At 32.9% G+C, this 15,205-nt stretch overlaps 2 protein-coding genes across 2 annotated transcripts in view; one reads left to right on the top strand and one right to left on the bottom strand.

The window, feature by feature from the left end:
* LOC148628239 (beta-1,3-galactosyltransferase 1-like) overlaps window positions 1–14,940 on the bottom strand; it is a 37,816-nt gene extending 22,876 nt beyond the window's left edge. Inside the window, exon 1 of the mRNA XM_088585037.1 lies at window positions 14,917–14,940. The gene's annotated coding sequence lies outside the window, so the exon portion shown is untranslated. The remainder of the gene's footprint in view (window positions 1–14,916) is intronic.
* LOC148628240 (uncharacterized) lies at window positions 855–1,328 on the top strand. Its single transcript, XM_088564747.1, has one exon. It carries the CDS (start codon window positions 855–857, stop codon window positions 1,326–1,328), a length of 474 nt encoding a protein of 157 aa, XP_088420873.1.
* Window positions 14,941–15,205: the final 265 nt, after the last annotated feature.

Here is a 15,205-nt window from a genome sequence, read left to right as displayed (position 1 = left end):
AAATAAAAATAACGGGATATGGTGTTTTAACAATTAAAGTCTGTTTCTGAATTGTATTATATATTAACCTGTATTTTACCTGTAAAATCTTGTAAAAAATCCTATAATTTACTATTGAATGAAGTGAAATATAAACATTTTAATAATAAATCTTTTGCAGACTCTTTAGAAATATGCTCAATTTTAATTTGTAAAATTTATACAATTTTGATTAAATACCTTAAAAATCCTAAAGTAAGTATGATTTTGATGAAATATTTTTGAATATGTTCAACAAAATATGCATTTTTAAAACTGATTATGACAAATAATACAGTTAAATGCATGATACTTGTTAAAAAAAATAAAATTAATGATACCATTTAGAAATTATTTTGATATTTGCACTTTCTTTATTGTTTAACTGTGTAATTATATTATTTCATTTCATTTTAAAATTAAATAATATAATAAATTCAATTCATTAATCAATTTGAAAATTGAAACTGTTCAGTATCCAACCTTAATAGTTGACATAATGTGAAACTATTCTGCATCCAAGCTAGGAGTTTCATGTCTGAACCACCAAAGCTATGGTTATGAAGCTGGCCTTGTCAGCTTATCAAAGCTGTTAACTGTATTTAATTATACGAGGAAGAACTCGTCAAACTCGGCACGCCAAAATGGAACGACGACACCAGGCAGTTCATTGAGCAACTACCAACATACTACTCCTGCAAGACATCACTCTACCACCAAAGATCACTCAACATACCAGGCCCAAGACAACTACCGACACCAACCTACGAGATAAATGGTGCCTTACTACTGCTGGAGACTAGTTCCTTCTTTCTCCTGATGACGTCTACCCACCCATGCTGATCTTCTCTACTACCAACAACCTGAGACACCTAGCTGCAGCCGACACAATCTTCTGTGATGGTACCTTCTATGTATGTCCATCTCTATTCCACCAGCTCTACACAGTCCACGCCATGGTAGATGATTCGATGTTCCAACTTGTATTCGCCTTACTTCCAGGAAAAGACGAGGTCATCTACAAACGCTTCTTCAGCCAGATCCGACACATTGCTCAACAACACCAGCTACAGCTCCAACCAGACACAGTGTTCATCGACTATGAGACAGCAACCAACAACGCAGCACGCACCGTCTTCCCCGAGGTCACCGTCAGAGGATGCTTCTTTCACTTTACTCAGGGCATTTGGCGAAAGACACAGAAATGCGGACTTCAGACTTACTACAAGGAGACCAACGACATCACCCGACTTGTACGACGAGCAGCAGTTCTACCACTGGTTCCACAGCACCTAGTTGAAGATGTATAGCTCAACGCACTCGAAGACATTGGAGAAGCTGACAACGTACCCGACACAACATCATTCACCGACTGTGTGACCGAGTTTTGGGTTGAAGGACAACGCTTCTTATGGAACCACTAGCAGACCGAAGGACCCCGTACCACCAACCACTTTGAAGGATGGCACAACAAGATCAAGAAGAAAGTCCAGCATGCCCACCCAAATATCTACCAGATTATAGAGTTACTACAGAAGACACAGGCAGTTACAGAATGCACCATCATCCAGTATGCAGCAGGAGGAGTTTGCCCACCAAAGAGATGCAGATACAGAGTCATCGACACCATACTTCAGCAACTCAAAGAGCGGTACCAACAAGGACTCATCAACGTGGTGGACTACGCCGACGCAGCATCCCATCTCCTCCACTTGGATTAAAAGACTGTGATTTATAATTGACATTGTAAATATTGTGTGTCTTGTAATTTGTATATATTAACAGTGCTTTTAATAAATTCTGAAATATAATGAGCATAGTTTGTAAATTCTTGTTTTATTATGATCTATATATATTGTAGTGCTTCATATATTTTGTTTTTAACATATGTATCTTTAATTTTGTTTCCATAATATAAATATGCATTATATGTGCTATTATATGTCTGATATGCAATATATTAGTTAAGATTACTTTCAATGTTGTTGCAGTCAAAATCAATTGTTAAAATTAATTGTAATTGACTTGAAATGAATTAAATATTAAAGTATATAAAGATATGTTATTCATCTTTTTTTTATATTTATACATTAAAAATAAACTATACAGTTAAACAAAAAATCCTCTATATACATGTACAAAGAAACATACATATATAACACCTTTCTGTTTAGAACAGACTATCAAATTTTATGGTCAGTAAACCCTTTGTCTTTTTTGTTTATTTAACTAATTGGTAATTGGTATAATTGAATGTGGGCAAACCAGGATTAAACCGTTTTTATCATTTGATTGTTGTTGTGATATTTTACAATAATTCAATTTTATTTGTAACAAGTTTTCTGATTGGTTGGTTCCCTTTGAGCAAATCAGGTTATTTTGTATAACCTGGCTTGGTACTATAATGTATTAACGTCGATTGATCCGCACTCCGCGATTCAACTATTCCCGAACAAAATAACCAATTATTGATACTTGGACTGTTATCCATTAGAAAATGAATTATAAGAAATGTTTCTATTTTTAAACAGGTTAAACTCAATAACCCTATTTGGGCCAGGTTACATTTTATAAACCGCGAAGTGTAACCTTCTACAAAGCATGTTATTTCGTATAACCTGTTAAAAATAGAAGCATTCCTTAATTAAATTGTGTTTACTTTGTAAAACTATATCCATATGATGTATACTGCTTCGTATGTTTTGTTTTTTGTTAAAATGAGATGAAAATGAATTATATGTGCTATGTGTAAAATTTATAAAATAATAAACCTCAAATGTTGTTACATGCATATTTTATTTATGCTAAATTGTGCTAAAATAAGTTAAAAATAAATTTCATGTGCTGTGTTTTTTTTTCATTTATAGATTGTTACATGTTTAATTTATTTATGCTAAATTGTGCCTAAATAAGACAAACTAACGTCTCTTAAGACTCTGAATCGCTCACCTTGCTTCATTAGCCAACTTATTTTTTCCATTTTTCCCTTTTTTTTAAGCAGTCTTTTTCTTGGATAAAAAGTAACAAAATAAAAAAAAAACTCCAAAAAGGCTTTTATAATTCCGACATGGGTAAACAGATTTTCATTAAAATTTAACCACATATAATATCATGAAGCTGATCCCCATGTCCGAATTTGGCTAAACCTAACGGTTTTGAAGATAAATGCGAAAAACTACTATCTAAACCTTATGTTCTATATCTAGTTACGTCGTCCATGTTTGTCGACAGATAAACATTCCCACATTAGTTCTAGGCAAAATATCCTAAGGAATATTCATACCAAGTTTCGTTCTAATTGGTATAGTAGTGTCAGAGAAGAAAAGTTTTGAAAGTAATAACATTAAAAATAGCCAAAAAAAGTCCAAAAAGGGCAATAACAAACATGGCCTAACATATGCATATTTGCACAAAAATTTGACCACATATACATCTCATCATGTTGAACAATTTTACCCCATGTCAGAATTTGGATTACGGCCTGCTGTGAATTCCGTATATATATTTAAATGTTAATCACTGTCATTTCCTGAACGAAACAAGCATTTAAATTAGCATGCAGAAAGTTCAAACCTTTCTCACCACTGCAATATACACTTGCTTAATAATGAGCATCTGCTAACAAAATTCTCCTTGTTGGAAGCTACGCGTCATTTTATGATCACGTCTTTTAAAAAACATGCAATGTGTTCATCCCAGAAATAGTTCGCTTTAAACACATTTCATTGTACTAATATTTAATTAAAAGCTCTAATGTTACGCTGTGACTTCATAAAAATCAGAACAAGTATGGTTTTATGTGCCTATACAGACACGAAAGTCTGTATATGTCAGTCAAAGTGCAAAAATATCCCCGACTTTCCTATTTTCTAGGAAAGGAACATTATTTAGCTTTAACCCATTGCACTGAAATCAGTCTATATGTAAAAGTACATACTTAGTATTATCTCAGTCACCATCGATTACGTAAGGTAATTTTTTTTTTTGCGCAATAGTTTCCATAAACTCAGTTGAGACTAATACATGGCAACATCTGTATTGTAGGCTGTATCACCCCAAGGTATATACCAGGACGAGGATCTCTGGTCAGAGTGCTGATATTAATCCAGGGTTATACGGCATGTGATACAGATTGTACCAAGTGTAATGTTATACAATTATGGTAACTCAGTGCTTGCGATATCATGTTTTATCGAACACTAAAAGCATATATGGGTCCAATTACTTCAATGTAATAGATTATATTAAAGTTACTTTTAATTACCAAATGTACTATTAAATGGAACTAATGATTACAGCAATTTGAAAGTAATTAAGTGGTTATATTAATGACTACAAAAGTAAAGTAATCATGATTACATCTAATTACTACGAATATTGTTTGTAATTCAATATCTGTATGGGTTTTTGAAAGTTTTCAATTTTTTCAAGAAGACATTCTCTGCATTTTATTTAAAATGTGTGATATACAGCTGTTGCTTCTATCTAATTGCGAAATATTTTTTGTAAAAAAATCTATTTTATAATTAACCATGTAAAAAATCCTTTCGGAAGAAAGTCAATTGTTTAGCCTCTTATTCGATGCTTGGTATAAAGCTCTATCAATAGTTCTAAATATTGTTCTATTATGTAATCTTCTATATAGTTTACATTTAAATAATTTAACTATCATATGATGGAGTATCAGTAGTGCTGCCCGTATTTTGGGCATTGTTTGTTTATTTTTTTATATTGATATATCGGTGATACATCATAATAATTGTCTCATACAAATATATACAAAAAACGTTGAGCCCATGTTTGTTAAGTATGGTTCTGCCTAAAACCAGGCATCATATCTTCAGATATTAATCGAGGGTTATACGGCATGTGATACAGAATTTGCCACGGGTAATGTTATACAATTGTGGTAACTCGGTGCATGCGATATGGACTTTATATTCCCATACTTTTTCTGTAGTAGGACAACTTTTATTAACACTTAAATTTTCTAATACAGTTTCTAGGGAGCCTACAGAAGGATATGCAATAAAACATATTTGGTGTTAGGAAATGCATGAATCACCCTTTATAAGCTTCTGGTTTTAATATACGTTCTCAGTAGCAGACAAGAGGAGATTCATGCATTGCAAATACCTACAAAATTCAGTTTATGTCTTATTCAAAAACAGTTACAGACCACATATAACTAGTCTCAGTTAGTCGGTCAGTGGTTGCGTTTTGAGAAAAAAAATCATATCTTTGAATCTTTGATTTCACTACACAGCCAGATGTGCCACATATGATAATCATATGGTAATAATATGACAATCATATGATATTGAACATATGATAGTCATATGATTATCATATGATTCTCATATGGTAATTTTGGCTTAAAATATATGACAATCATATGTTTGTGAAAAACATATGATTGTCATATGATAATCATGCGATAATTATATGTATACCGAAACATATGATATCATATGGTGCTCGATTTATATGATCGTCATTTGATGCAAACCATATGATTCTTATGTGTGGCACATTTGCCTGTGTAAAGGCTTCGCATGAGGCAAAGTAACATAATTAAACTTAAAACAATTTATAAATGTGTTTGATCTAAACGGATGAGGTTACCAACTTTCGTAACAAAATATACCTTCTTCACCATGAAATGTCTATATTTGTGCAGATGTTTCAACATGCTTTAAATGTCACCATTTAAAGCTACTCGTATTTGCAATGAGCAACATAGTCATAAAGGGATTATACGCTATCAATAATTGACGAAATGGCGAACGATGAAAACAATATTTTTTTAAATGTTTTGATTTATTACTATCAGTAAGCAGCAAAGATTTCTTCAATCAGAATCCAGTTAAAAAAAAAATATATATGTATTTGATATGATCTCAATTAACGACTACATTTTTGTAACTTGGGCGAATATCGGAATAAAAAATAATTTGTGCAGATGTTTCAACATGCTTTAAATGTCACCATTTAAAGCTACTCGTATTTGCAATGAGCAACATAGTCATAAAGGGATTATACGCTATAAATAATTGACGAAATGGCAAACGATGAAAACAACTTTTTTTTAATGTTTTGATTTATTACTATCAGTAATTAGCAAAGATTTCTTCTATCAAAATCCAGTTGAAAAAAAATATATGTATTTGATATGATATCAATTAACGACTATATTTTGTAACTTGGGCGAATATCGGAATAAAAAATAATTATACTTCTCATTCAAAAATAACTTCAAAGGAGTCAGTAATTAATATGTTTCTAAATCAAAGCAATGAAGTACTGAGTCAATGAATTATATGTCCTATAACACATATTTTGTATGTTTCAGGACGAGAACATTTTATCAATAGACTATTATTTGTCTAATGTGATATACAAATGTAGCTCACAGAAGCAAAATACTATAGATTGGCATGTCAATTCACACGGACGAATTATTTTCAATACACTTCTTTAGAAATTTCTGGATGTGCCACTGTTTACTAGTATCAGAAGAGTTCCAAACTGTATGTACATCTCTCAGCCCGTTCCATGAGTACACTAACTCTTATCAGTTGTTAGAAATACACAATTTTCTTGAATACATGAGATTTTATAGGGGTGTAGAACTCTCAAGCTTTCAAACTCATTAACTGTCCAAGTAGTCTGCATATATGATAACAAACATCAAAACAAACAGATGTTTGATTGAATGGAAACCAATAAGTGGTAGAATTCTATCGGCAAGATTTCTCTCAAAGCATGTCAAGATCTTTATAGTGTTTTGATTCACCCCGACTGAATATGCTGAGAATGAGGACAAAGAATTTTTTACTTTTGCAGAAAGTTAAAGATTAGACACCAGCCCACGATGTATTCGTCATACTAGGATATCTAAACACTTAAGTCGGATAAAAGAATGATAGAGGACAAGGATGTGGAACCATCAACAACAACGGTACTAGATTAGTAAACTTTTGCCGGGAAAATCAGCTTACAATAGGAGGTATCATCTTCCAACATGAAAAAAACATATATAAATGAACATGAATATCCCCTTATTGACACACTAAAAACCAAATCGATCACATCATTATCAGTAAAAAATGGAGAGGATCGTTACAAATTGTAAGAGCCTTGAGATGTGCAAATGTTGGCAGTGATCATTAACTTGTTCTGGGAAAAGTAAAATTAAAGCTGAGAAAATAAGGAATCATGAACAGAAAACACTACTTCTAGATACAAAGAAACTGAAAGACTCTGGGGGTGAGAAAGGCATTACAACTGGAGGTTAGAAACAGATTTCAAGTCCAACAGAATAACTTAAGCCTCGATGACTTCAGCACGATGTTGGCGGAAGCAGGGAAAAAACATTGGAATTGAGAAGAAGAAAGAGAGATGAATGGAACATTGGACAAGATCGGATTGAGGAAAACAACTTAAAGTAAACGAAGCCACGAAATCACCTTCATTACAGGAGAGGCTAAAGGATACCTATGTTAAACAAAAAAAGAAGTTAAGAAGTGTGCAAGAAAGGACAAGAATTACAGGGGCGGATCCAGGATTTGAGTTTAAGAGGGTGGGGGGCGTTAATTGAATTAAAGTGAATTTTTTTTTCTTACCGATTTAGTGGGGGGGGGGCGTACGCCCGGTACACCAGTCCTTGGGTCTGCGCCTGAATTGCATCGATAGGTTAGCAACAGAGGCAGAAGAAGCAGCGCCAAGCAAGATATGAACACATTATACCGTATCTCCAAAACAACAGCTAAGATAAACGTCACGTAAAGAACTTACCGGTTGGAAAGAACATTTTAATACGGTATTAAACAGACTGGTGATTCTCAGTGAAGGCCTTATATCCAGTACGCAAAAAGGATTAGGTAGGTAAGTAGCCTGCAAATTTACAGTATTTATAAATTACAATCCTTTTCCAATAAAGTAACTTTGAATATCAAAATTTATTGCTAAGATAGTTTGGTTAAAAATGGGAACAATGTACTATACACGAGGGATGCGCATGTCATATATTGAAAAAAAAGTCTATTTACTTCTAAAAAGAAAATAGTTGCTCTATGTAAATGTATGCTATTTATAATGAAAAACTGTCGACGTAAGTACACAATTTGATACCAACAAAAAATTTTCATTTCACACAGCTGCGGCTTCATCGTCTGACATGTCATTATGAATCTTCTAATAGACAGTCGCCTTGGCGTTAGTGGAATTCTTCATAAAATTATGGATTGAAACAAAAGACAACAGATAATGCCATGATACAAGATCAAAATTGCATGGGTAGGTTCAGAAAATGTAGTATTTCAAATACCTACGTTGGCCTCTCTCATTATAAGGCAGAGTTACTGCTTCCTTGTCTGCTGTCTATAGATCCAGCGAGTTTTTATTAAGTTCCATGTACCTGAATTGCATTGAGATATCTCCTAATGGGTGTTAAATAACAATGAATCCATCAATTCAGTGGCGGATCTAGAAATTCTGAAATTTAAAGGGTTGTGCGCTGACTGGTATAAAGGAGGTGGACATGATTTCCATGTTTTTTACATATAATCTACCAAACTTTTCGAGCATCAGGGGTTGTCCCCCTCCCCCACCCTCCCCGCATCTATAAAAGCAATTATACATTTTTTACTACAAATAAAAGTCAACACTTCGGAATTTTAACGTGTAAATTTCATTCAATACTTAAGTATCAGTCTTTGTAAGAATCATGTACATTCTGTTAAACGTATTACATCTAAAAAAGGCTAAACATTTTTATTTTTTTGCTGTTGTTAAGTTGCTTTATAGATCGATATGATGAAATGTATATTTATTCATTTCATTCTATCTGCTCTTAGGAGATAATCCCCATGGAAAATTCAATATTTTTTTTTTGTATTTTAGTGTCGTTTACAGAGTTACTTCCCTGAATTTTGAATTCTACATTACATTCTATGTAATTTTTATCTCCTATGAACAAGGGTTATATGAAATGCCACATGTTACTTTCTGTTTACTATGACATTTTAAACAAAATTTAAAAAAAAATAAAAATATGTAGGCTTTCCAACCATGAATCACATTTTGCATGATTCTTATGTGAAGTGCTACTTAATGACAAAAACTTATACATACTTGTAAATTTCAGCACATCGCAATTACCCTCAATTTCAAACTTAACTCGGTACCTAGTGTTATTTTCTGTTCATTCGGAGACAATATTATTCCTAAGATCAATACAATATCTTTAATGGTAGAACTAATTTCTTGCAGAAACTGTATTTTATTGATGGAATCATTTTACGTCATCATTAGCCAATATATCATTGTGAGTCAATATAATGTCTTTACTACAAAAATACCAATCTTGTATTAAAATTGCAAATTTCGATAAGCTGTACACGTGTTTCAAGAAGTTACCTCTCATCTGCCGCATTAGAAAAAAAAAGAGACCCGAAAAAATTGTTTGTACAGTAAATACTCACTACCAAAAATATCAAAATAGGAAGCCAAATCTAGCATAGAAAGTTCTACATGTGTAGGAGGGATCACAGTACCTTTTTTGAGAACGATATACACTACAACATCGTACCAGACGTGAGTTTCCCCTATAGTGCTCCAAATTAAAAAAAACAATTGTGGTGCCATTTTACAAGCAATTCCAAGAGTTTTTCATCTATCTGGAGAATGAATCATGATCGAGGTTTTAAGATTTTATTGCCAAGTTCCAAAACCACTGATTGAGTCACAATTAACCTATTAAATAAGTAAATTTCAGACGTCATTTTATTTCTGTCGAGCTCATCTATTTTTTTCCAACTATGATTTATTAAAAATCTTCAGACCAAATAGACATAAACTTATGTTCTTTATCTCTCTATCGATGAAATGTTCGTCAAGATTGGAGAAAAAAAAACAGATTAACAAAAGTTTTTTTTTATATGTAATTTTATATAGAGTGGAATTTTAGAAAAGGGACTTACTTTTGGCATGGTGTTGTAGAAAACACGAAAAATTATCCCGTCCTTATACATGCATATTTGTTATAAAAGGGGCAGTGAATCAGTAATGCATGCCTTCACGGAGCGATATATCCCTTCGATCGGAACAAATAATTACATTTGAATGAATGAATATCTGTAAGTCAAAGACTCAAAATTTAGTGAAAACACTAGCTGAGCATACTTTCAAGCAAACACGATTGAATTTATCTCTCATATGCACCTAGTCCATGCTCCCAGTTTTTAGTGGAGTCCATGTTGCTCACTTCTTTTGTTACTTTAATTGTATGTATTATTTTACTTACTTTATGTTCTTTGTCTGTTTGTCTGTTTTCCATGTCTGGTCTTTGTCCCTGGATTACATTCTTTTGATTTCCGCTAGAATCTTAGTTCCTTTGATTACTCTTATATAAAGGGTATGTTCACATACAATATTCAGTTGACAACAAGCGTTTAACAAAAAAAAAAAAAAAAAAAAACAGTGAATCGTACAAAAGGGGCCCGTACCCACCCCACCAAAAAAAAACCCCAAGATATATGTGCCCCATGCAGGTCCGGGTGTCAAAAGAATAGACCTGCAGCAGCGCTAAGCTTGTCGTAAAAGGCGACTAAATAGTGCTCAGGAAACTTGCCGGGGGCTAGGCGCTCTGCCCACAGAGCAACTGGGATGTGTGCCCCAGGTGGTGAAATGGGGTTCCCCTGGCGTGTTATATGCTGGGGTTGTCAGGCTATAATACGGAAAACCTGACCGCAAACCATAGTGGTGCACCGTGTTGGGAAAGATGCTACGTTCTTCGCACGTTAAAGATCCCTGCTGTGGTATTCGATAGGAGTAGGAACCTTTGCACTCCGCCACAGGAGGCTAAATTGCCCGACCCTAACCATCCCTCCCTTTCATCTTTTGGCAATCAAAATTTGTCGATCCTATTATCCTGATGTCCCATCCCATTTTTTATTTCATGTTCATTTTATCATCCATTTCATGTTCATCGTCTGAATATAGTGAAATATTGCTGCTCGGACGTTAAATCAGTCAATCAATCAAGATATATGTGAAAAATATGTGAGTGTTTATAAAGTGTTTAAAGGATTTTCTTCTATTTTAAAAGGACAGAACCAGTCCCGTAGTGAAAATAAAACAAATGTAATAAATTTATGGTTAAACATACTCAGAAAGCAATATGGTTCAATAAATTTTCACGGGAGTTTGTTTATCAGCATTGTTTTATTATTACAAGTTAATATAATGCATATCGTTCATATGAAATTGCTTAAAATTTAGGATAAATTTAGGGCCCCCGGTTTAGATTCGTATTATTTAATAATATCAAGATATCTCTACAAAAATAAGTTCCGCGTATATGGTCATGACTCGTAAACACTTTTTTCTAATTTTATGTAGAAAATCGATGTACTTTCTATAAGAGACATCAACATTATTGTTGTCATTATTCCGGGCTTAATATTGGTTAACATTAGGTATTACGTCGTTGGGGAGCATTTACGTGGCTTATATTACATTTCTGTGGCCCTTTTCACAAAAAATCGTAAGTGTAAAATTAGTCGTAAGTTATGACGTCACAATACCTTTATTTACTATGACGCCATAACTTACGACTAATTTTACACTTACGATTTTTTTTGTGAAAAGGACCACTGGTTGGAATGAATGACTGCGGTGCCTCATTGATGTTATGATATTGTATCAAGAAAAGAGATTTATTGAATTGAAGAACTAAATATAATAAAACATATATATAGTTGTAAAGACCTAATTTTAGTGATATGCAAATGTTTATAAATGAACTGGTTTTCTAAAAAATGAGATAATTTTGTGTTTGGTCATATAACCACTCGCTTCAGCCACCCTAAATTGTATCTGATAATTCAGACTAAAAAAGGGATTTCCAGCTATTCTTACTTGAAAAAAAAATACCATTTATCCTTTTCCCACTTGCAATTAACAAATAGATATTTGATAGTTAAGACTTTAAGATTAGTTAAATGGCACCTCTATGTGTGTAATTTTGAATCTATTCTTTAACCCCGCCGCATTTTTTTTCGCCTGTCCCAAGTCAGGAATTTCTCGCCTCTGTACGTTTTGTTCTGTTTTCACTTTCAGTTTACTTTTTATGTTGCTGTAGTATACAAAGGCAACTATTTCGCGGTACCTGTGTATAATACTGTTTTGTGGGCCAGTTGCGACCTGCCCTGTGGTGTGAGGACTTCCTCGTCGTTCATTGAAGACCTATGGGTGGCCTTGAGCTGACTTTTTTTCATCATTTATCATATCCATTCTCGTTATATTTTAAGTAGCAGTCTTTCTAAAAATCAGACAGAAGGTGATTCATGCATGTCATAAACCCACCAAATTCAGTTTTATTTCTTGTTCAGAGACAGTAACTGATCACATAACAAGTCTTTGTTTTATATTTTGTTGTTGCGCTTTTGAGATAAAAATCATATAGATTGTACATGAAATTTGCTCTTTCCAAGAGTTATCGTTCTTGGTTTGGCTTCATTTGGTTGATTTTAGTGGGAGATAAAAGTATGATTTTCTAAAGAGTGCAGATTGAAATGCAGAAAAGATTGTTGTTATGTGAAAATATAGCATTTGTAGACTAAAGGGGCATTGTTTGTTTGGTTGGTTTTTTCTTGACCATGAATCACTTAACCAATGGCAGTGTGTGAATTTTATGTGGACTGGTACTTAAGTACAGACTAAAAACAAAATGGATACAATCAAAAGACCTATCTTACTGTTTTGAAAACAAATTCCATGCTCCATTTCTATGTAAATAATAAGCTGCAATGTTAAAGTAAACTTTGAGAAAATAGCTCTGTTATAAATTTTAACTGTTCATTCCCCATATACCCACTTTTGAAAATCGAGTAAGAAAAGGAAAGTAAAACTATAGTGGTAGTGTCTTTTACAGGATGACCACCTTCTCTTAAATTATGAAATCTTAATTATTTTAAAACGTAAAAATGAAAGATAATAATTGAAAACGGAAAATACGTCAACATGTTACAAATAGAATTATGCAATACATGTTTCATCTTGAAGATGGAAACGTTGCTTCTGCGCTCCAAATGAATCACTCCGTCTGCATGATTCTTAGACGGAACAGTACATATGAATCTTCAATGGCATGAATAAGTTCCACAAAAAAAAAACCTTAACAATAAGTTACATATAGGTGGTGCTTTTCGGTGAAGGCATTTGAAGTATTCCTTTATTCAAAATAAAGATTAAAAAACAAGAGCTGTGTAAAAGTTTCGCATCGGAGCAATACGTCTTGATTTTTATTCTTAGCACAGAGAGAAAGAAAAATAACTCTGTAATTCGCATAAGAATGTTGTTTTGAAAAGTTATTATCTTTAGAAAAAACATCTCGCTGGACCTTTTCTTTTCTTAAGACAATCTTTCAGTGCAAAACAGACGTGAACTTATAGATTGTTCTAAACTATAAGAAATCAATTTGTATGAATATAACTGGAGTTGATATGTCTGTTAAAATCCATATTTATATTAACATTTCTGAGAAAATTAAAATGTTTTAGACATAATATTTATTTACATTAATGGTCTTGTTTGATTTATATTAACAAATATTTAATCGGTTTTATACAATGGTATATTTGATTTGTTGATATAAGTAAAAATCAATCTGATTGAATACGATTTTTGATTACGTTTGCCGTATGTTGATTCCGGGGAGTTTCGGATGTTTGAACCCATGGCCACATTTTGTTAAATTGCACTCAATATTGACAAAATTGGGCAAACAACAGCCTTGCTGAACCCATTTATATATATATATATATTAATTTCGTCATGGACCTCCTTTTTTATATATATTTTTAGATTAAGTGTAAATTGTAGTATTATATTTGATCAATTGACAAGCGTTTGTTTTTAACTTATAATTGTGAAACAATTTATTCGCATGCCGCAAAGCCATCTTTCTGACCATATTTTGGTATCTAAGAATTTAGCATGCACGTATAGTAAGGTGTCATAACGGCTGTCCTATCATTGCTACGTAGCAAATAAAATATGTTTTAACTGGTATCACGATCAGATTACTGTTACGCTATGACTTCAAAAATAGGTGTGTTCTTAAGAAGTCCATGTCGTGATATGGCACTGATAGTCAAATGGCATTAAAACACTAGTCAATCTTCCAGTGAATCAATAAAAAAGATTCTAGTATGTGATTTTATTCTTATATAGATGGCATGTGCAATTTGAATTGTCAATCAATGTAAAAAAAAACAAAAACAAACAAAAAACGATCATCTGTCAAGCACCATATGATATGGTTAGTGACAGCTAGAAGATCTCCCATCTACTAGTATATTGGAAATTAGAACATTGGTCTGTGTTTTGATTGAGTAAATATACGTGATGATAACGAGTATAAAAAGAAGCATATGCTGTCAACATAAGATATCATCCTCTCATTTTGATATAAGAGCTAGCATCAGAAGAATTTTTTATAAGAAAATAAAATCATCATACACAATGTATTATAAGTTCTTTACCCCCGTATTCGGATCGGTATTCTCATTTAAACATTTTATACGATATATTTTAATGGTTTACAGTGCCTACAATCACATATATATGGCACAATTAGTCAAATGCCATATAATTGTGTTCGAAAATTGATATACAATGACAAGCATATAAGCCATGGAATCACTTGTGATTCCGATACACACCAATTCAAAACACAAATTACCAATAAACCATGTCAAACCGATGTAAACAAGCATAGGAAACAAAGATTGTAAATAAACTACGAAATATGGCGCAGAAAAAAACGAGTCTGAAAGATATTAGGCATTATCACCTTCAATGCTTATAAAAAAACCTTAATAATTCGCTTACCACAGCTGTTTTATAAACGCCATAAGAGGTTCGTGCGTTCTTCATGGATCGATACTCGTAGAATCGGATATAGTTGTCGTTCTACTTGATTCCATTGCTAACAATCGGGGAATGACTCTGAAGATTGCGCATGATTCCAATAAATCAATAAATTTCTGGATGAAAAGATGCCAAATACTGAAAATTTAATGGGTTCCATATCATCTGAAAAAAACGTATGGCGTCTTGGTCAACATAAGAGAACTCAACGAATAGGCTTCGGTTTATGTTTTGAAAAAAATTGTAACTC

The sequence above is a fragment of the Perna viridis genome, chromosome 1 (assembly GCF_037379345.1).
Source record: "Perna viridis isolate PV_CMFRI_1.1 ecotype Kerala chromosome 1, ASM3737934v1, whole genome shotgun sequence".
In the NCBI taxonomy this organism is placed as follows: Eukaryota; Metazoa; Mollusca; class Bivalvia; order Mytilida; family Mytilidae; genus Perna; species Perna viridis.
This window is presented reverse-complemented; position numbering and strand designations above follow the sequence as displayed.

Bases quoted from the DNA above. Each gene is read 5' to 3' on its own strand.
- LOC148628240 (XM_088564747.1), top strand. From the start codon at position 855: ATGCTGATCTTCTCTACTACCAACAACCTGAGACACCTAGCTGCAGCC.